Source organism: Malaclemys terrapin, chromosome 23, assembly GCF_027887155.1.
Source record: "Malaclemys terrapin pileata isolate rMalTer1 chromosome 23, rMalTer1.hap1, whole genome shotgun sequence".
Taxonomy (NCBI): domain Eukaryota; kingdom Metazoa; phylum Chordata; order Testudines; family Emydidae; genus Malaclemys; species Malaclemys terrapin.
In genome coordinates, this window is record NC_071527.1 from 12,615,609 (window position 1) to 12,638,413 (window position 22,805).

The 22,805-nt window shown below is 51.5% G+C and overlaps 1 protein-coding gene across 8 annotated transcripts in view; it reads right to left on the minus strand.

Annotated features, from left to right (window-relative positions):
* Window positions 1–4,738: 4,738 nt before the first annotated feature.
* Window positions 4,739–22,805, minus strand: part of WIZ (WIZ zinc finger) — a 146,092-nt gene continuing 128,025 nt past the window's right edge. For 7 of the 8 annotated variants that reach the window (XM_054012357.1, XM_054012356.1, XM_054012361.1 and 4 more), the window contains 8 exons: window positions 19,712–19,876; window positions 16,941–17,447; window positions 13,211–13,690; window positions 10,813–11,349; window positions 9,766–10,296; window positions 8,067–8,510; window positions 6,943–7,135; window positions 4,739–6,331 (listed from right to left, as the gene is read on the minus strand). In XM_054012357.1, coding sequence (XP_053868332.1) covers window positions 6,175–6,331; window positions 6,943–7,135; window positions 8,067–8,510; window positions 9,766–10,296; window positions 10,813–11,349; window positions 13,211–13,690; window positions 16,941–17,447; window positions 19,712–19,876 — 3,014 coding nt within the window. In that variant the 3' untranslated portion in view covers window positions 4,739–6,174. The remainder of the gene's footprint in view (window positions 6,332–6,942; window positions 7,136–8,066; window positions 8,511–9,765; window positions 10,297–10,812; window positions 11,350–13,210; window positions 13,691–16,940; window positions 17,448–19,711; window positions 19,877–22,805) is intronic. The other variant, XM_054012358.1, reaches the window with a different exon arrangement.

Here is a 22,805-nt window from a genome sequence, read left to right on the forward strand (position 1 = left end):
CCTCGTTTTTCTCCTCGTCAGGGTCAGGCATTTCGAGGCTGTGGAGGGGGCACCCCCAAGGCTGCAATGGATAAAACAGACAGATGGATCATTGGATTTACAGTCACCATGGAAAGTGGGAGTTTCAGAAGTCCCTTCCCTTATTCCCATTTAAAAAAAATAAGACATGCTTATTGACACTTCGCCTCTGCACAACACAGGCTCCAGCCCCAGCCAGAGGGAGTATGGCCCCTGAAGGGGAGGTGGAGATGAGCACTAAGTGTTTTGATTGTATTAAACAATACAATTTTGGGCCCTGTTTCCATGGGTATGAGCATAGGGCATTGGCACTGTTGTCCACAGGTGGTGGTGATGTTAGCTGCTCTCTCACTCCTGCGGGTAGCAAAGGCAAAGGCTGTTGCTGGTATCTTGAAGGTGCCCAGGCCCATATGCCACTAGCCTGTTTACTGCAATGGTGCCAGCTGAACTCATGTCTGAGTGGCATGGGACAGAATCCTACTATGGAGGAGGGAATAAGGCTGCCATCCCTGAAACCTTCAGGAGAAGATTGCAAGAGGATTGCAGAGTACCTCCATGGATGTTTCATTGAGCTCTCTCAGGAGGATGCAAAGAACATCCCTAAGTATATAAACAAACTGCTCTGCCTCCCTGCCTAACCCTACAGAAGAATGAACTGCACATGCCAACTACGCCTCTGTTTGTTGCACTGCCACCACTCTTGTACAAATAAAACAATGAAAAGTCAATAGCTATGTCTTGTTAATGTGGGGCTGGACTGGGTGCCACCATTACATTTAAACACCGCAAGAGAACATGCAGGCACACACTTACCTGAGGTTCTTCTCCCCTCATAGGGCTTGTCCATGCCCAGTTGGAGGGACTGGCTAGACTGCAGTGGAGTCTTGAACAGGTCCTGGCTCATGGCATAGCTGGACCACCAGCTGCCATGTCTCCCGGCTCACAGGAATGGTTTCTGTCTTGGTGTCCTTGGAGGTATCCACTGTGGTCTGTGGGGTGCTGGAGGGATCTCTGCCTAGTACGGCATGCAGCTTGTTTTCAAACTGGGCTCAGCGCCAGATTGATTGTTGGCCTCCCTGGCCATGGTATGCCTGCTGTTGTTCCTGTAATGTGGCACTGCTGCTGATCCTTGTCATATGCCGTCACCTGCATCTCCTGTGCAATCTGGTCATAGACGGCCACATTTCTACAGCTATTCTGGGGTTGTGCCCGCACAGCCTCTGCTCCCCAGAAGCCCAGGTGATCCCGTATCTCCTGTCTCCTGCAGGCAGGAATGTGTCTAGTGCATGGAGCCGGCCTGGTCCACTGGAGAGTGGTGCGAGGCATGCACACCATGCTGGGCCATCAAGAAAAGGCATTTCAAAAACATACAGGAGGCTTTAAAGGTGGGGGCAGGGCCGCCAGTCTCCATGACCCAGGTAGTGGAGTTTGCAATTGTGACCAAAGCAGTCACTGTCGCTGGGAATGGGGCATTGTGGGCCCGTTGCTGGAGGACTGTTGGGGTTGACATAGGCCAGGCCGTGTCTAGATTTGCAAAGCATCACACTCAGTGTATTGATCATGACTCATGGCGGTTTAGGGAGGTGGTTTTACTGCATGGCTGCAGACACATACACGAATAGGGTGACACAATGACCTAACAGTGTAGTGTAGCCCACTCCTCAGCCTGAGGAAGAGGAAGTGCTCTATCTGCATTTGCCTAGGGCAGTGAATCAGGTACTCCCCCTTCCCCAGGAGCGGGAGGAGCACTGTGCACTGGCCATCCCGCATTGCCCACAGCTGTTTGCTTACCTGCTGTTTGGCTTCTGGCAGGTTGGCCGCACTCCAGAGCCGAACACACACGCGGTCCGTGAGGAGATGTAAATCCTGTGGATGAGGCCTTTAGTGCCTCCTGGAGGGACCAGCTAGAAAACCTTCCAGGCAGATACTGCCAACAGGTCCAGAAACCAGGTTAGCAGGAAACCCTGGACTGCATGTGGACCAGAAGGAGATTAGGGAACCAGGGGGCATGTGCAGTGCAGGTCTTAGAGGCCTCCAGTGGCAAAAGGGGCCGCAAGGCCAGGAACAAAATGCACAGGTGCTTAAGCCACACCTTGGCATTTAGCTGGGAGGAACAAGTGTCTCATTGGCCACGTTCCAGTGCTAGCAATACCCCTGCCTGATAACAAATACGCTAAGGGTGGTAGGGGGGCAGCATAGCACCTGGCCCTTGGACACCCCGTGGATCAGCCAAAACCCATGGCTCCAAGTGGCCATCTCCACTGGGGCTGGGGAGCAGTTTCACTGCAGGAGAAGGAAGGACTGTGCTACCCAGCCAGCTCCAGGAACAGAGGGATGCCGCTGGGAGAAGGAGCAGGCTACGGAGGCTTCAGAGTGACATATACAGGAGATGCTGTATTCTTGAGTCCCCACAAAGCATCATGGTGGCTGCAGAGCCTGAAGGGTCCCAGCCCTTGGATACAGAGGTGGGGCTGTGGCCATGTGACTTGGGGAGCAGGGGAAAAGATCATGACAAGGACAAGCCAATTCTGAAGAACAAGATTGATTTGTCCTCTCTATTCGTGCCCAATGACTGGAGCGGTGAGAGAACAGTGCATCATGACTCATGGTGGGGGGTGTGTGTATCACCCTCCCCCCTCAGATTTCTGCCAGGGTGAGAGTTGAGCTGAGCGTGGCTAAGGGGGATGTGCCTGGGAAAGGCACCGGCATCTAGTGCTCCCACTGGGGCCTGCTAGGAGGTGCCTGGAGAAGGAAAGAGATGGGGTGGCAGCGCAGCTCGGCCAGAGGGGTGTGAGTCCCGTCCCTTCCTCGCCCACAGCTGCTTGGGCGGTAGATGTCTGGAACCCACCCCAGCCTGTGCTGTGCCTGCAACAGGGAGGCAATGGGTGCTGTGAGAGGATTGGGGGCAAGGTGGTGCCAGCTTGGAAAGTGTGTGGGAGGCACCGGGGGATTGGGAAAAGACCAGAGGCAACATATGGGGCATAATGTGCCCTCCCCCAACCTTTAAATTGTGACACCCCTCCATCAAGAGTTACAGGTCACCTCTGCTTGCACTATTCACCCCCTGCCACAGCTGCTTCCTTCAGCCTTTGCACCTAACCCCCTTCCCAGACGCAGGGTTGTCTTGGGCTTCTCCTGCCAAACTCCAGTGGATTTGCTGTGGCCCCTGTTGGGTCCCCTATGCCCTTGCTGCAGCAATGCAGTGAGATTCAAAAACTCTTCTCTGATTTTTTATCATCTCCACCCCGGCAGGACCTGGAGTCTGTCACATATTCCAGCCAGTGTGTGCAGCTGCACGGTGGGTTGTGTTGTGCAAGAGGCCTGGATTTTAATTGTTGAAAGCAAGCGAAGGGTAGCCAGTGCACAGCTTGGTCTCTAACACTAAGTAGAAACTGGCAATACAGAGCCCTGCATCAGCTGGCTGTGTTCTGAGAATGGGGCTCAGCAGGGAGAATTATGCAACCCCCCAAACACAACTGACTGGTCAATGGAACGGTAACCAAAGGGTTTATTCAAATCCAACGCTTGCTGGGCCCAAAGTCACCCCTCTCCAAAGAGAGCAGCTGGACCAGGCCTGTGGACCACCGGGAGCAGGGAGGGAGGTAAGCTGCAAAGCTTTCTGGAGTTAAGTGCTCAAGGGTTCACTTTGACCAGCTCCCCCAGGTAACACTCCACCTTTGCCTTGGCTCTGTGAGGATTTTACACCTTTTTCCAAGCATACACATGGCCTGGAGGTGGGAAATGCCTCAGGAAGCCGGCTCAGTTCACTTCCACTCTGGGACTCCACAGGGGATCAGAGAAATCAGCCCTGACTTTTCTCTGCCCAACCCATTCCCCCAGAGCAGGAGGCAGCCGCAGAGAAAACAGACATGGCTTCCTAGAGCAGGTGAAATGAATCAACAATCCCAGCAGAATACAAGCCCAGCTCAACTACAAGATACAGGAGACACTGGCTGAAATTCTCTGGCCTGTTCTGTATGGCTGGAGGGAGGCCTTGACCTTGATGAGATGCACAGAGGCTGAAGTTAGCATTCCTAGGGGCCCGTCTATAAACTTTGTGAGCTCCTTGCAACGTGGACAGGGCTTAGTTTTATGTTGCACGAACTCGGGGAGAGTCTCCATGGATGGAACCTCATTGCTGGCTACCTTCGGACACCTGGGCAGCTCGGTTACCGTGTGAGTGGCAAGATTTGGTTTAAACTGGTGTTTAATGATTGATTTTTATGAGATTAGCTCTGTCTAGAAGACATGCTGTTATCTAGCTCCTACGAAAAAGTCTACAGCTGGTCAGATCAGTCGTAGCGATCACGCCTAGCATCAGAGTCTGTGAATTGAAATCGGTGCCCATCACTGCAGTGAAGAAATGTGAATTACGGTTACATGGTTTTGCTGACTCTGGTTTGAGTTGCCTTCTGCAGCCATTCCATTCTGAACCAGTAATGAGGGCGATGGGGGAGATTTCCTGCTAGTGAAAAAATCTAAGATACTTGGAAAAATGTCTGCAGAAATTCCGAAAAGCGAATCTTCCCAAGCTGACTTATTATGGTCAGTAAATAAAGAGGTAACAATTCATAGAAAACTCCCAGCTGGATTTATCTATCAAAGCATCACAGAAGGAATTTTGCCTCTTAAATTGTGATGGTCCCCTGTGCAAACAACATCCGATTCCCCCTCCTTTCTGTCTGGATAATATAAATGCACACACCGTAGGATGCTTGGCTTAGTTTCCAGAAGAGAAGTTTAATCTAATTTACATATTCCTAGGTACATTAATAACCAGAATATGCCCAATGAAAAAGTTAAAAGGTAAATTCCCTCCAAGCTCTGCTCAGCTTGGGATTCCAAATAAAAATGAATGCTCGTTATTTCTACATAAAACTAGAGTTAAAAAAGTCGAGGTTCTATGCAGCTAGACATAAAAAGCAACAGCGAGCAGGGCTGAGTGGAGAACGTCCAGGTTCTCCTGGAGAGAGCTGGCGACCGCCACTGTTGCTGTTTTGGAGTCTGAATTGGCAGGAAAAGTGTTAGTAGCACTCAGCACTTCCCCAAAGAACCCTGGAAGCCCATGCCTGCTGTCACGCCTCCTGGGATAGACTTGGCTGGTATTTACACACCTGAACTCAGTCAGGAGGAGTTTACGCACCCACCCGTCAGACAGGTGGGGCGGGAGGTCACACTGCGGAGATCTTAAGACATTCTACAATCAAAGGCTAAGAAAGGAAAGGAAGGCAGCGTGCAGCCTAAAGCTACCCCCTCCGGTAGTGTTGGATCACCGCCACGGGAAGCTAACAGCAACAGGAACCCGCGGGGCACTGCACAATCTCAAGTGAAATGGTTAGGACAACAACCGGACAGCAAGAAGTTGTGGGGAGGGAAAGAATGAATGTAGACATTACGAGACGGGTGGAGGATCAGTAAATCCATGATTTGCCATTTAATGTGTGGGATGAAGTTGACCAGTGATGTATTGTCTGGGGGAGGGGGATGGATAACATGCAGCGCAACCCAATAAGAATGGACTCTGACATCTACGTGAACTAAATTCGTCGTCGTCTAAGGAATCGAATATACATTCACTCTAGGGCCATATACATAATTAACAATATTCACCATCACAGACAGAGTTGCTTTCTCCCCTCTCCCTATCTCGTTACAGATGGCCTGATGGACTGTCACGTTCGCAATCCTCATAGAAACCTGAATCGCAACAGAGCAAACACGCACTCCCCTCTCTGGGACCAGAGTCTCTGGACTAATCTGCATTCATTAGCGGGAAAGAGGGATCCCCACATTCATCCCCTTTTGCAGGGAGCTCCCCTTCCTGGCTGGGAAAATGAGTCTCATTTCACACCCATCAGGATTCTGTGCAGCAACCTCCTCGCCCACTTCGTGGGAGCCCCATGGGGTCCCCTCTCCAGTCTGTAACGGTTATCTCCCCCAGAAGAACGTCTTATGTCCCGTAGTGCTCAACGCTGGCACTCCCATGCAATGCGAGTCAGCACAGGGGAAGCTGGGCTCCAGGAGGCTGCCGAGCCCAGCAGTAAGAATTTAGCTACCTCCCTTTGGTAACCGTCTGCAGCAGAGTCCTTCAGCGCGCTCCTTTGGAAACGTGCTCGTACAAGAGAGGGGCAGAGGGACGCCGGCCAGCGGGCTCCATTACTGAGCCTCGGTTATGGCCTGCACCTCGGGGGCCTCTGGTTCGCTGCGCAGGGGGTCGGCTTTGGAGAAATTCATTTCCAGGATGTGTCGCTGGAGATGTCGCACCCACTCCTCCTGGATGGAGAGAGGGCCCTGGAACTCCACCTCGCAGAACCTGCACCCAGGGGAGGGGAAGGGGGAACAATGTCAGACCCTGGATGAGACCCTCATTGAATATTTCTATTATGGCTCCAGTTGGGACCAGTCCCGTTGTTCTGGGCACTGCAGCCCAACTCTAAGGAGCAAACAAATGGGGAGAGAGGATGCAGATGTGCGCAGTGCATTGGAGGAGGTTGTTTTATTAACTGTCAAGACTTTGTATTGACTGTCAGGCATCCAGAGAAGCCAATCTCGGGGGGAGCAGCTACCACTGACCTCAGCACCACACAAAGACAGACATGGCCCTTTCTGGAAACCAAACGTTACCTTAAACTCCACACATGGCAAATACTGGGAAGGACCTTAAAGGAAGAGGGGTCCCATAGCCAGGATTGGCTGTGGTTACACAGCATGAAAGGGCTCTAAGACTAAAGGCACTGATGGCAGGCTGAGGGCCAGCTGCTGGCATTAGGAATCACTAGGAAACGCTACACGTAGGTGGGGTCTCTCTGCATGTACTGCACAGTCACTACCAGGAGTCCATGCCCTCAAAGAGAGAGTGCTGTGGACTGGGTGCCATCCAGCACTCCGGATGGGGGGAGCATGGATCCCTCTCTACAGACATACCTGCACTTCAGGGTGTAGATGTTACCCACAAATTTCACCAAGGATGTCTGCGGAGGCCTGGGGACCAGCGAGGGCACTGGTCTCATCCTGGGTGGTGGCTGGCGAGCTTCCTCCATTTTCTGCTGGAAGTCGCTGGCCGCCTCCTCTCGGGAGAGGGGGGCCTCTGGGGGTTTGGCTTGTCTTCGTTCAAACTCTAGGACAGAAGAGGCATCTTCAGAACACAGCACCATTGGCAGGCACGTGTCACCCAGGCTACAAGCTTGATGCTGAGCTACAAGGGCCTACGGTGCCTCCCCCCCCGGCTTCCCATCCCAGGGGACTGGTCGTATGATCCCACCATGGGCGGCGCGTAATGGCTGGGGGGCATGGGGGAAGAGGAAAGGCAGTGGCGGATTATTGCACTGGCCCATGGGGCCTGTGCCCAGGGGCCTCTGGCAATTTGGAGCCCCTGGAAAAATCTCCCCCCACCACAGCCTCAGGGCTGGAGGAGTTCTCACGCCCAGTGGTGGGGGCACAGAGCTTTTCTGGGGGTCTCGGGGCTACCGGGGGCAAAGGGGGCAGAAAGGAGCGAGGGGGGGCATGGCCTCGGGGGAAGAGGAGGAGTGGGGGTGGAATGGGGCTGCAGGGCTGAATGGCATGGGGTCATGGGGGGAGAGGCTCCAAGCTCAGAGCCCTGCCACTGTGGGGGGAGGAAGAGGCTCCAGGCTTGGAGTTCTCTTCATCATGGTCCCGGCTGGGGCCAAGCTCTCAGGCCCCCCCACCCAGGAGCCACAGGGGGGCTGAGAGCAGCAAGTGGGGGTGTGGCCTCGGCCAGAAGAGGCGGGGCAGGGGGCTAGCGTCCCCAAGGGGAAGCTTCACTTGCTGCCCATGGATCCCACCACCTCTCACCAACAGGAATTGTGTCATCATGTGGTGGATTGGCTGGGGACAGAGGACAGGGGAAACAGGATGCCGACTGCCCACCTGTGGGCTCATCCTTCCCTCCCTGGGGGTAGTGCTCTGGACAAGGGTCCCCCAAGCTTTTCCAGCCCACAGCACCCCCAGAGAGACGCCAGGGTAAAGGTGTTTGCATGCTCCTGCTTGGCAGCGAGTTCAGGGGCAATAAGAGACGGCTCCCAACTCACTGTTGATGTTCTGGCGATGCTCCTCCACCTTCACCAGTGACAGGGGAGAGGTGACCATGGGCCGCTCGCCACCCCCACCACTGCCCCTATCCAGGAGTTTACTGGGCTCACTGTGCCCCATTTCGCCCACCAGGCTCTTGCTCATGAAGGGCATGGCGCCTGGCTGCAGGCCCAGGGGCAGCCTCTTCCCTGTGCTGTCCTGCTCCCGTGAGTGGGATGAGTTACGGAACTTCTTGGTGAAGGGCCGGCCCCCCTGGATGTAACTGCGATAGGCTCCGGCCTTCTGGGGCCTGTGCTTGATCCACTCGCTCAGCGTCTCGATGGGTGAGCCGTTCACGCACCACTCAGTCACACCAAACTGCCGCAGATGAGCCCGAGCATGGCTGGCCAGTGCCTTGCGGTTCTCAAAGTAGAGGCCACAGAGCTCGCAGCAGGCTTCACTGGCTGGAGACAGAGAGAGCAGGGAGTGAAAGCTTGCAGAGGGCCTGGGAAGCACCTCCCAGCAGCTGGAAGGCAGAGAAACACTGGGGTGCTAGGATCCAACAGGAAGGAGTTGCTTGGTCCCTGGCCCTCTCCCCGATCCTCCTCCTCCGTGGGGTCTGTCTGGGGTGGTGGTGGGGTGAGTGAGGGGGCAGCATTTCCATAGGCTGTGGAATCTGCTTTGGAGCTCACCCCTTACGGTCTGTAACCTACAAAATGGCTGGAACTGTCTCGTGACCCAACTCCCCACAATCCTTTGCATCTGCAGAGGGCTGTGGGATGGAGTGGGCTGTATGAAGATTGTTGGCCATCCTGAAGGTCACAGACCACTACCCCAGGCTACCCGGTAGTGAATTGCGTTACTTTGGTTATGTGGTGTCCAGAGACCACTGGCAAAGGTCTTTGTAGTCCACTGAGAACTGCAGGGGGCTTTCCAGGCCAGGCTGAGTAGGGAGGTGGCTAAACTAATCCTGCTGCTTCTGCCCTGAGGGGGTCTCACTGGATGTTGGTCTGCTCTGCAGCTGGGAGGCTACTTCCCAGCGCGGGTAGACGGACAGGTGCTAGCTCTGCTGAGGCTAGTTCTTACAGCAGTGTGGCCAGGAATAGCACAGGTGGGCAGCTCTGACTAGCCACCCGGATACATACCAGGTGGTCTGGGCAGGTTTGTATCCAGGTGCTAGTGCGAGCCATCGCCCATGCTACCCCAGCCACACTGCTATTGTTAGCACTCTAGCTTCAGCGGAGCTAGCGCATCTACCGGGGCTGGGAAGCAGCCTCCCAGCTGCAGTATAGATGTACCTGGGGTAAGGGCTCAGAACATCCTCTGGTACCAGACAAGTTGCTCTTATGACGTGGCAGGTTTGTGGCACCAGATCAGAGGCCCACAGCAGTGGACTCCCCAGTCCCTTTACGCTCTCTTGGTTTCTGGGAACGGGGCAGCAATGGAAGAGGCAACAAAGCAGGAAGTCTCTCTGCTGGGAAGTGGGAAGGAAAGCGTTAACACCCCAGCAGGGTGCTACCTGTCCCCCTCTCCATGGGATACAGCTCAGCAGGACTCTCCACCCACCCATCCCTCCCTATAGGATGGGGCCCTGGCATGGCACTCCACTGGGCCGTCTGTGAAGGGACCCAGCCCCTGCAGGGCTCTTTGCCGGTCTCCCCTGCCACAATGGAGCCCTGGCACAGCTCTCTGCCTGCCCCCGCCCCCACCCCCACTTACATGTGTGTGCCGGCTTGTCATGAGCTGCCTTGGCTTTGAAGGGCAGCTCGGTCTGGATGTAGGTCTTCTGCCTCACTTCACCATGGCCCCCAAGCCGCTCCTCCTGCAGTGGCCGCTTGGTGGAGAGTGGAGTCAGGAAGCCCCCGTGGGATTTGCTGGTGAGTGGTGAGAGCGAGATCTCCCGACTCATGCTGGAACCGCTGGGGCTGGGCTTCCCCGTCCTTCCACCCAGCGGGGAGAGGGACATGGCCTGCAGAATTTTCCCAGGGGACTTGAGGGCTGCACCTTCCTCTGCCATCGGCTTGGGGGGCTCAATGCTGGAAGTATGGGGCTCCTTCTTGATCATACAGGGCTTGGACTTCTTCTTGAGGATCTCCCGCAGCGTGTCGATGGGTGAGCCATTGACAGACCACTCGGTCACCCCCATCTGGCGCAGGTGGGACCGGGCATGGCTGGACAGCCCTTTCCGGTTCTCGAAGTACTCCCCACAGAACTCGCATCTGATATCCCTCACGGGGTCAGCACGGGAGGCTGCAGGGGTCAGAGACAGAGAAGGGAGTGACTAGAATCCCCAGGCAGCATCCAGCCCCTGGAAGACTCACTGGGCAGTGCAGACTGGCGCACTCCACCCCCGTCAACCGGCACGCCACAGAAGCTCTAACAGCAAAGGCGGGCGAGCCACACCTCTGCTATTGCAGCCCTCTATCTCTGTAGCAAGGAGGCACCGGGACAACACGTAGATTAAACATAGCTGCTAATATTCTGCCGCATCTATAATGTGGCACCTGAGGATCTCAAACCACGCTACCAATACTGTCACCCACCCCACGAGAGATAAGTGTGATCCCCAATTAACAGATCGGGAAACAACGTGCCCGAAGTGGCCAGCGGCCGAGCTGGGAACGGAACCCAGGAGTCCTGACTCCGTCCCCTGCTGTAGCCAAACACGGATTTGTTCCCCCCCAAGCTCTTGCCTATTATGGCAGGTGGTCACTGAAGTCAAAGTCACCCCACCATGCTAGCAGGAGTGCTACTGCTCCCACTTACAGAGGTTCAGGGGAGACATCTCCTCCCGCGGAGACCAGGTCCTGTTGGATGGATGGGGCTCACCGTGGAGACTCCCAGACATCATCTCTCGCTTGATCTCCATTCTCATTTGGTCTTGTTTCAGTTTCTTCTGAAAAGAGGGAGGGCCCATCCCTGGAAACATCTTCCTGGCTGTTGGGGGAGGGGAGGAGGTAGGAGAGTGTCCCATGGGACTTCCTGGCTGCTGGACCTTTTTGGGCATGGAGGGCACGTGAATCTCTCCTGGGCTGTGAGGCTCCAGCGATCCCATGCTGCCGATGACGGTCTTGGTCATGGCTTTCTGCCCTGGGGCTGGTGGGTTTGTGGTGCCTCCCCGGGGCTGAGCTCTGCGCTTGAGGATCTCCCGCAACGTGTCGATTGGGGAGCCGTTGACATACCACTCGGTCACCCCCATCTGGCGCAGGTGGGACCTGGCATGGCTGGACAGCCCCTTCCGGTTTTCGAAGTACTCCCCACAGAACTCGCACCTGATATCCCTCACGGGCTCCGATCCAGAGGCTGAAACAAGGAGGGGAGACGTGCATTTACTGTAGCACCTGACAGGCGCAGCCCTATGCCACTGGGACACTAGCAAGATCATCCCCCCCCCAACCAGACAGCACAAAGCAAACACGCCACGCGCCAGAGGTCAAGACAATGGCAAAGCTGATCCCAGAACAAACTCAATGAAAGGAATCAAACCATCCAATGATCCCTGGGAAATGCGATAGGCAAGGGCAGTGCAGGGGAGGACAGAGCACACAGGGCAGGCTTTGATGGTGGGGCAGAGAGCAGGCACTCTCGGTGAGCCTAGACACAGCAACCGCAATGGCTGGAGGCCTAGGTAGGAGCTGTGATCCAGGAGGCCTGGGAGAATACAGTCATTTCAGTGTCTTCCTTTGTGTGCATGTCCTGCTTGCCCAAGGCTTGAGGTGGGTGTGTGTGTGTGTGTGTTGGGTGCGGAGTAAAGGAAGGGGACCTGCAGGCATGCTAGAGCCCGGATGAAGACATACATTCCACGTTTGTTTGAAACTCCTTCCCACAGACACTGGAATGATCTGTCCAGTCAGCCCGGCAACCCTGGTTTGTATCGCGCACTGGCTTGCTGTCCACCAAGCAGCTAAACCACATGTGGGGGTCCTTGTCATTTTTGGCTAATCAAAGTGCTGAGCACCCTTCCTTCAAATGCAACGTACCCTTAACCCCATCCCCTCTTGGCTTCTGCAGACCTGCCTGCGTGCAGCATGATCCAGGAACCCCTGATTTCTCAGCGTGTGCTTGGAAGGAGCAAGAGGAGTAACACGACGCAGTATATATTTTTTGCCACCATAAGCAAGCTGCAGTCTGAGCCATGCAATCTCCTGGAGGTAAATGCTTAGCGGTGAGCGGGCGCAACTTACACATCGTCTTACAGGCTGCTTGAAAGGGGGAAAGCTTAGCAGCCAGTCAGCATTAAATCACCGGCTCATGGAGAAGAGAACGCACAAACCAGCCACAGTCACTGAGCACCCCTCCCCGTCTGAAGGCGAAAGCAGAACCTGCCTCCTTCTCTGCACCAAGGTAAGGGGAGAATGGAAACAGACACCCCCCCCTCCCAGGATGGGGACCAGACTCAGGCCAAAGGCCTGATGAATGCTGGCCTGAAATGAAAGGACAAGAGAGGCTGATTCCCCCTCTGCCAAGGACAGACAGGGCAATTTCAACCCAAGATGAAAACACCAAGCACTGGGCTTTCTAGCAGGGTCCAGGCACTGAGTCACCATGACATCCTGTACAGGCTAGGTCACCGAGTACCCTAGAAAGTGCAGCAGTCCCTGTCTATCGAGCAGCACTGAGAGAGCTCAGGCTGCACAAGGCGACAGGCGTTCTGCAACGTGAGAGCACCAAACAGCCTGGCCTCCCCTCCCTGATCTGGGTGGTCAAGCAGTCAGAACCCGTTTGACTCAAGGATTCCTGAATGGATGGTGCCCAAGCAGGTGCCTGGTGTTACCTTGGAAGGGAAGGGGCTGGGCTCTTTATCTACTCAGGACTGAGGTAGGAACGTGGTGTGTGTGCCTGGCTGAGGAAGGACACAGAAGCTGGCTCAGAAAGTGGTGTGAGAGAGCACTTTATGGGGAAAAGGAAAAGCAAGGGGCGTGCGACCAAGAGCCGTTTATTCTCTGTCATTGCCCTGACACAGAACCCAGGAGTCCTGACTCCCAGTCCCCTGGGCCACACTCCATCCCAGCACTGGGAACAAAACCCAGGAGTCTTGATGCCCAGTTCCCTGCTTTAGCCAAACAATGGTGAAGGCTCGATAGGGAGTGGCCTCAGGCCTTGCTTAATGTAAACAAGGGGGAGAGGAGGAGGGAAGAGGAGGCGGTGATGAGAGAGAACCTACAGAGGTTGAGTGGAGACATCCCAGCATCTGAAGCCCAGTACGCGCTGGAGGAAAGACCCTGTTTTCTTTGCAGATTGGCCTCAGCTGACAACCTGTGGGTTTGTGGCTTCAGTTTCTTGGATGGTGGAAGGGAGTGAGGCGAGAGGATCGCTGGCTGTTTGCCCAAAGGCCTTGGTGGAGGTGGTTGTTTCATGCCTGTTGCAGGTACAGCTGCTGTGCTCTTTGGGCTGGGTCTGTCCAAGCTCCCAGCCTCCACTAATGATTTTCTCTCACTAGGGAGGAGAGAGGAAAGACGGCTTTTGAAGTCTTCACTTTGGATGAGGTCATTTAAAACATCAATTGGAGAGCCTTTAGCATCTGGATCATTCACTCCCAGGTGTCTCAGGTGGGCTCTAGCATGACTCGATAACCCCTTTCTGGTTTCAAACCAGGCACCACATAACTGGCAGTCAATTTCTTTGCCCGAGTCACTATCTACAGCTGCGGAAAGAAAACACATCGATCATAATACATACGGTCACCGAGGAGAATGTCTTTCAAGCACCAGTTACAACCCAAAAGGGACTTGGTTCAAGTGGCCTGGGTTGTCTCTCCAGTGAAGAGGTTATATGCTGCGTTCTCTAGAGATTTTAAACAGGCAGCCCTAAAGGAAAGGTAAATTATCACGCTGGCCCAGGCAGCATGGCTGCCGCTCCCTGACGGTTATGCTGGAATTCCATCAGAAACCTTGACTTTCAGGGCTTCTCCATCATTTCTGTGTCTCCGTTTACATGTGCCAAACCGCTTTAGAAAGTGGTAGCCAAAGGCTGTGCATAGTAATCGGGGATCAACATTTTATTTTGGGTTCGCTGGCCCGGCAGCAGCCTCTGGAGAATGTTACTGTTCCCGAAAACCTGGGTGTTGGTCCTCCAGCTAAGCAGTCCTTCCCACATTACTTCAATAGCCAATATCCCATGAATCGCTAAATTTAGAGATTAGTGCTTTACACCATTTGAAAGCTGGAACTCCAAAGTGTCAGATGGCATAAGGCTCTAGTTTCAGCGTTAGCTGACCCCAGTGGTACCAGCTGCTACAGTCAGGTCAGATTTAACGTTGGAAAAAGCAAGAAGATAATCAGAATGGAGTGATTTTAAAGTCCAATATTTTGCGACAGGATGGGACTAAAAACAAAGCTAAATGCCTGGTGTTCCCTAGCCCCAGTTCTTTGCGATACCAAACCTTAAAATCATACTGGACACACAGGCTCCGCACGCTAGCTGTGCTCCTTTGACATTGGTACAGAACTGAATACAACCAACTCCAGAGCATTCTCCTTCCCCATCCCTGCTAAGTAGCAAGGAACATCTCAGACCTAATTTTAAACATGATCTGATTTTAAAAGGGATTTCATTTTACAAAGTTGGTGACTTCCACAAGGCCATGAATGGCAAGGCTATCCCACAGGTGGCACCAAGAGATTAACGAGGGCTGGGACTTTCTGAGGGAAAGAGCCCTCACTTGAGCAACTAAGAGTGAAGACTGGAATGTTGTTACTGAGCACATGCGGAACTGGTGCATGGATCATTACAAGCTCACAAAGTTCATGCACATTTCTGCAGAAAAACTGCCATATGTGCTTATAGTGGCAGTCTCTTCCATGCAAGTCTATGAATGTCAAGCAAGCACATAAGAGGTCAGGTAATGGCAAGCCTCTTGATTTGAAATCTGCACTCAGGTATATGGCTGGCTATTCTCCAGATTGCCCAGCCAGACCCCAGCAGCCTAGGTGAAGGTTAACACAGGGGCCCTAATATCAATGGGAGCACTGCCCACTGCTGTCTCAGTAACTTGGATAACTGAGAAGTCTAGGCCTGGTCGTCGTAACTGGGCTAAGGAAGATTGGGACATGAGGATGCCAGGGCATGAGACAGTCAGAGAAACATGTCAAGCAGACAGTCACTTTCCCAACTGTTTCTTTCAGCAGAATAAGACCAGCAGAATCATCCACATCTAATCAGCCTGGATTCAGGGCTTTAGTGCTCAAGCAAACTAGGCTGTGGAAGAGTTCATTAAGTGATACACAAAGGTCAGTCACCCATTTGGAATGACACAAACCTTGATGAACAATAGAAAGGGGGACTGGGACATGGAACTGTTCGTCTGCAGGGGCCTGGGTAGGATGGCTGGTCTGTGAAAGTCCAGATCCAAATGGACGATAGACAAGACACATCAGCACAAGTAGGACTGATTGTGGCACATCCAGTCCTCACCCTCTGCAGCGAGGTGGCAGAGGCCAAACTCCCTTTAGTGCCAGGGAAGGTCGCTCCAGGTCATTCCCGGGCCCCTGGGGAAAGGGGAGTATGCAACAGCTTGTGCTGCTCTGGTCCACTTCCATAGAGAGAGGAGTTCAGTCTAGTCCTGTCAGATCAAAACTAATGTTACTTGAAAAGTAACAGAAGTCGGGCTCTAAACCATACTCTGCTGAGCTTAGATATGGCAGCATTTACAGTGTGTAAAACCATGGGCTGCCCTGACGCAGGAGATCTAGCAAGGAGTGGAGTGCATGTGCTGGAGGAGACTGGGTAATTCGTTGTGTGTATTTAGGACTATTTCCAGTTGCCAATTCCACAAGCAGTCAGCACCCGACGCCTCACCTCTCACTCAGGGTTAACAGACACTGAACTGCTGCAGCCCAGTTTGGACAGGAGCTGCTGAGAAAAATCCACCTGTGCTTTCTATGCAGAACTGAAGAGTCTTCTCAGAACTCAACCACGCCGCGTTGAACAGTCGCTGCACTGACTCGGTCTGGTTTACGGGGTGTCTCAGCTCAGATGTTGTAGAAAAGGAAAGCTAGTTGGTTGGCAAACTAGTTCAGACTAGGATTCCTCCCCGACTGGCTGTTGTACCCCAGAATGCCCTTTGCTTCCCAACAGACACAGGGCACTGCAGGGAACAGTTATACAGAGTCTAGGAACAAAGTTGGAAGGCAGCAAGTGGCATCTTACAGGAGGGTGCCCTCTAGGGACTCCCCTCCAGGAATAAGTGGGGTCAGGTGCACGGCTGATAGACTTGCTTAGCCCCCAGAACAGGCCTGGGGAGATGGCTGCTGCACACATGGAGAGAAACAGCAAGATGGACGACCAATTTGGCTGCCCTGGTACAAACACACAGCAAAAGCAGCAGGGGGTCTTTGAGGAGGCGGCCTGCTCCAGTTATCTGGCTGGAGAGAAATGTGGTAGGAGCGGGGGAGCAGTGGAAAGATGCAGGTGTAGCAGGGGCACTTACTTTACCCAGATTTGTTTGGGCAGGGGAGGAGAGAAGGGCAGGGGAGGAAACCCTCACCCGCTAAATCAGAAACAGATGACACTCTCCTCCCACAATGAGCTATGATTAGCACTTATCCTCCAGAGACGGGAAAGGAGCCACACGCTTGTCAGAAAGACACACGGAATGCAGTCCAGGACCAAGTTGGGACTCACTGCCCTGTGGATGTTTGCAAGGTGTATCCAGATTAGACGGCAGCAGCCCCTATGGGACCTCGCTGGAAAACTGCTGACAGCTACACTGAGTCCCACCCATGGCTGAAAGACAGGAAAGCCCCGCACCCATTCTCCCCACATGACAGCGAAGGGATGCCTTGTAGCAGGTTACCCAACAAGATAGCAGCATCGAGTTTTGGTCAGCAAGTTCCCACACACTCAGCTCTCCTGCCACATATCTAGTGGGAAACACCAAAGGTAAAGAGACTCACTTAGATTTAAGGGCCCTTCCTCCTCGGTCTGCGGCCACTGTGCTTTTGGAGAGCTCTGCAGAGGGCTCAGGGGCAACTTGGGGGTCTTGTCCTCTGGGTGTTTCGGAGGGGGAGATCCTGAGAGCGTGGGTGGCACTTTCTTGAGGAGCGGGGATCCTGGTTGTGAAAGGCTCTTTGAGGAGAAGCCTGGTGGGGACTTGATCGCTTTGTTCACAGGGGGATCTGGCAAGCGGTCGCCTGTCTTGCTGAGAGACAGCAGTGTTGGCCGTGGGGAGCTGCCTGTCCCTTCTTTGGGGGAGCTGGATTTTTTGCTGAGCGTTGGGGACATTGGGCTACTGTCAGGTTTGCCCTTCTGCTTCATCAGTTCATAGAGCAAGTCGATGGGAGCTCCACTGCTCTCGGACTCTGCCACGCCAAGCTGCCGAAGGTGAGAGCGAGCGTGGCTGGACAGGCCTTTGCGGGTCTCAAAGCAGGCGCCACAGACCTCGCATGTCGTGAGGTTTTGAGCTGAAAAAGAAGAGCAGCTGTTAGTGAGTCACAGAGCTTCACAAGGTGCAGCGCACAATCCCTGCATGGCTCATGCCGGGTGCCCTTGTCCTCAGTGCCCGGAAGCAGCCCCCCATCCCAAAGTGCAATTCTAAACTACTTTAACTCCCAAGACTACTTATGCAAATGTAGCCATCTTTCCTGTTGCCTTGTCGCCACCGATCAGAACCCTGCACTGTGGGCACTCAGGGGGCAGGGACTGCCTTCGGTCCACTTGTCGGCAGAGTGCCTACCACATTAAGGCCCTAACCAAGGCCTCTGGGTATCAATGCAACCACCAGCAATAAACTGGGAGAAGCTGGGGATGAGGGGGAAGCAGACAAGTCAGGTATGAGTCTAGTGTGATACGGCAGAAAAAGGACAACAGATCTGGGCCAGCCCGCTACAGCTGTTAACTATGCTGCTCACCTTGCCCTCCCTTCCCCCTCACAGTTTGTTAGTCTTTCATTGTATGGCTTCTAGGTTATACTATAATTCTCAGGCCAGGGACCATGGGTAACGTTTTCAGAAGCACCCATATTCCTTTTCAAAATGGTACCCAGGGGGTTTCTGCTGCCTGTCCCACTCTGGGACTACAGTAAGGGATATGGAGCAAACTAAGCTGGCACATTGTGTACATTTCTAGGCATCTCATTATCAGCAAACCCACAAACTGGAAGAAACCAAGGGGCTGGAGAGACTCAGTTATGAGGTCAGACTGAGACTGTTTAAGTTAGCCCTAACAAGGACAGAGAAGGGACATACCTGCCTAAAGACATCTGAAAGGTGCAAACACCCAGGACAGAGAGGAATAATTTACACAGCTATTTGGGAGTGTAACTAACTGGAAGAGATTGGTTAAGGGCAGAATTCAGGACAGACACCAGGAAAAGCTTCCTGATGATTCAGCATAAGTAGAAGGTTGCATGATCTGCTATGGAAGGTACTGGACAAAGCCACATTTGGGGTACTGAAGGTATCATGGGAACTATCCTGCGTGGCAGTAGAGTGCAACAGATAGTCTAAGAGGCCATGTAATGCTCCATCACGATGCGTGTTGTTTGGAAAATTGTCCATGACTGCTCTGATCACAATAAGGTGCTGTAGTCTGGGACCTCTAGCCTGCAGAGCCACGCTAGAGTACTAAGAACAAGGGTGGCAGTAGTCCCCTCCAATTTATTCATATTAGAGCCAGCCCTTCAGCTCATGGCAAATTGCCAACATGACTCCTCACCACAGCAACATGTGAGTACTGCCCTGCTCCAACAGGACCATCTTTCATTCTATCATCCCACGGACCAAATAGGCACAGAGGCCTGGCCTGCCAGCTCCATTCCTTTCCTTTCTCAATTTTGAATGAAGAGGGATTGCAATAGAAGAGCCCAATGGTGCTAATCCAGTGATTTTAAGAGAGATTACTTGAAAACTCCACTGTTGCCCAAGGCAGACTAACACCACAGATTTCAGAGTAACAGCCGTGTTAGTCTGTATCCGCAAAAAGAAGAACAGGAGTACTTGTGGCACCTTAGAGACTAACAAATTTATTAGAGCATAAGCTTTCGTGGACTACAGCCCACTTCTTCGGATGCAACACCACAGAGAGTCCCTTTCTGCCAAGTTATGATGAGGATGGAAGAAGTTTGAACTGCAAGTACCTTCCCACATCAATGACAATTCCCCATAATTCTAGGCAACAGGGAAACAGCCAAGAGCAAGGCGTTTTCATTTATTTTTAACATGACTTGCTGTCTATTAAATCACAAACAGGTAGGAATAAAAGCAGGAATGTGGGGTCTGGATAATCAGGAACAGAAGCCAATAAAGCCCTTGTCTGGTTCTTAATCCTTGGAGCAGAGACCATCCTTCTTAAAGTTTTGGAAAGTGACTGGCACGCAGTGGGTGCGATCACCAATAAATCATCATAATCGAGTTCTTCCTTTACGGATATCTTCCCATTTTGTCACGCCCACTGGCTTGCTATTGGAGGGCCACTCTTGTGCGCTTGTTCATAACTGCGAGATGCCTTGTAAGTGATGGATTTGGGCACTAATTTGTTCATGTAGGGAATAAAAAAAAGCTTATTTTTTTCCCCAATGAAAATGACATGCAACAAAGAACAACAAAACAAGGCTCCCAGGATTCCTCTGAAGTAGCTGAGGAAAGTGCCTCCCCCTCAGCAGGAGAGGCCAGCTGCAACGGAGCCAAATTACAGAATGAAGTTGAGTCATAATCAGAAAAGCACTCACTTTTGGAATCCTGGGAGTCTGGCTTGTTTCCAGGAGCTTCCGGAGATAGTTTGGTCCCTATTCTGTTTGGAGTTTGATCCAATTGCCCAGCTGGAGTACTCTTCTTTGGGATGGGTGGTGACCCCACTTCCATGGCAACCATTTCTTCCTCCTCAGAGGCCATAACTGCCAGGGAGAGAAGGAAACATTCAGTCCGAGCTGTAAACAGTAAAGCATTAATGAAACTCACTCAAGGGGAGCAGTGAATAAAGGTTAAACCATTCCACATTTGATTAAAATGCCCTACAAGTTACTCATTAGCTCCATGTTATCAGCCAGGCACCAAGAATGGAAGTGAAAAAATATCCCAGTCAATATTATCTATTAATGGAAAAACAAGTTTGTAATAGGTAGGTTTACAGCAAACAGATGCTTTTGGACCTGGGTCATTAAGAGAATAGGAACTATAGCTCACGGATGCAAATGCAGGGGTTAAGTCATCACTGCACAGGAATATTCAGAAATTCTCAGTGTAAGCTTCCCGTGCTATCAGCAGTGACTCAGGGAACAAAGAGTGGTATGAAATGATGGTATTCGTCACACCGCGCAAAACACATTCCATATCTTCTGGTCTCTAGACTGATAGGACCAATGAGCCTCAGCCATGGATCACGACACCACCGAGCCTGGCATCGTACAAACACAAAACAAAAAGAGGGTCCCTGACCATTTCTCTGCGGCTAGTGAGTTGTTAGTTTACAGAGCATCACTGATGTCCATAGTTTTACTGTCAAGCCAACAGGTCCTGGCCCTGAGGAAATTACAAGCTTGCCAACACTTCCTACCGTGTGTAGCATTTACTATCAGGACATCAATAGGACTGTTCCTAGCACAAGGACTATACTTAGTAGTGTTTACATTACCAGGTTAAAAGAACAGGAGTACTTGTGGCACCTTAGAGACTAACAAATTTATTTGAACATAAGCTTTCGTGGGCTACAGCCTACTTCTTTGGATGCATGTAGTGGAAAATACAGAAGGAAGATATATATATATATATATATATATATATACACACACACACACAGAGAACATGAAACAATGGGTGTTACTATACACACTATAAGGAGAGTGATCAATTAAGTTGAGCTTTTATCAGCAGGAGAGAAAAAAAAACTGTTTGTAGTGGTAATGAAAATGGCCCATTTCCAGCAATTGACAAGGAGATATGAGGAACTGGGGCGGGGTGGGGGGAGGGGAATAAGCATGGGGAAATAGTCTTACTTTGTGTAATGGCCCATCCACTCCCAGTCTTTGTTCAAGCCTAATTTAATGGTGTCCAGTTTGCATATTAATTCCAATTCAGCAGTCTCTTGTTGGAGTCTGTTTTTGAAGTTATTTTGTTGTAATATTGCAACTTTTAGGTCTGTAATCGAGTGGCCAGGGAGATTGAAGGGTTCTCCAACTGGTTTTTGAATGTTATAATTCTTGACATGATTTGTGTCCATTTATTCTTATATGTACAGACTGTCCAGTTTGGCCAATGTACATGGCAGAGGGGTATTGCTGGCACATGATGGCATATCACACATTGGTAGATATGCAGGTGAACGAGCCTCTGATAGTGTGGCTGATGTTATTAGGTCCTATGATGGTGTCCCTTGAATAGATATGTGGACAGAGTTGGCAACGGGCTTTGTTGCAAGGATAAGTTCCTGGGTTAGTGTTTTTGTTGTGTGGTTGCTGGTGAGTATTTGCTTCAGGTTTGGGGGCTGTCTGTAAGCAAGGACTGGCCTGTCTCCCAAGATCTGTGAGAGTGATGGATCGTCCTTCAGGATAGGTTGTAGATCCTTGATGATGCGCTGGAGAGGTTTTAGTTGGGGGCTGAAGGTGATGGCTTGTGGCGTTCTGTGTCTATTACCAGGTTAGAAGGCTAAAGGCACAAGAAGTGACAATAGACCACAGGGAAGAGAGAACACAATAGGATTGGTACATTGCTTCTGGGAAAGCATTAATTATGGACAGTTGGACTGTTTATGTTGTGTTTGTAATGTTTGTTTTATTTTCACTGAGAGCCAGCAGGATAGGGGAAGCACCCAGTGGCACAACTAAGATTACGGATAGCAAGCTGTATCAAAAAAGTTTTGAAGGGGTATTTGAATGGAAGGGTGCCTGGAACCCTGGGACAGAGGCACAAAGATCAGTGGAATCCCAAATTGGAGCAGACAGAAAATATTAAAGATGACATGAACAGACAGGGCAACAAGAAATCTCCAAAATAAAATGTGAGAAGTTTATAAAAATCACTTTTATTTTACCTACTTCTAGAAGCCATAAAACAAAACAAAAACTTAACTTAATGGTCATTTAGAGAAAAACTGCACTGTAACACAAAAAGGAATTTGTAGCAATGTGTCCAACTACAGGGGAATAAGCCACTGCTCTTTAAAATGCCTTAAATATTAAATGTGTTGTTAATAGAGTGTTGTAACCCAGGATATCAGAGAGACATGGTGGGTGAGGTAATGTTTTTATTGGACCAATTTCTGTTGGTGAAAGAGAACAGCTTTTGAGCTTAAGAAACGCCCTGTGTGTGCTCAAAAGCTCGTCTCTTTCACCAACAAAAGTTATTCCCTTGTCTCTTAAATATTAAACAATAGTTAAAGCAATCAAACAGGAAGCTGTCATTTTGACAGTTTGGAAACGCAAGGTAGGGCTTTAGCTGCTTTATTATATAGCAAGAAAAGACTGATTGTTTCAGCTCTGTGCTAAGGTAAACTGCTGCATAGGTTTGGTTTTTATGGTTAGTTTTACAGATTAAAGTGACTCAAGCCTTTTCATTTGGTTAAATTTAACTATGGAGCTGTCTCTGTAACTCTGAAAGTTTCTGAGGGTGACATCAATTTCCCCTGTTCTGTTTCAGATCCTCAAACTGGGACTAGTCACTTTCTGCAGAAACACCTCAGCCTCATTCACTAGCTGGAGACACAACAGGACAAGAGTTTTTTAAAATGATTCAAAACCAGTGTCTTTTAACAGGCTCTTGTGGGTAAATATTCATGTTGCTCCCTGAGATTAGTGCTGGGGCATCATGGTGATACATAAAATCCTACAA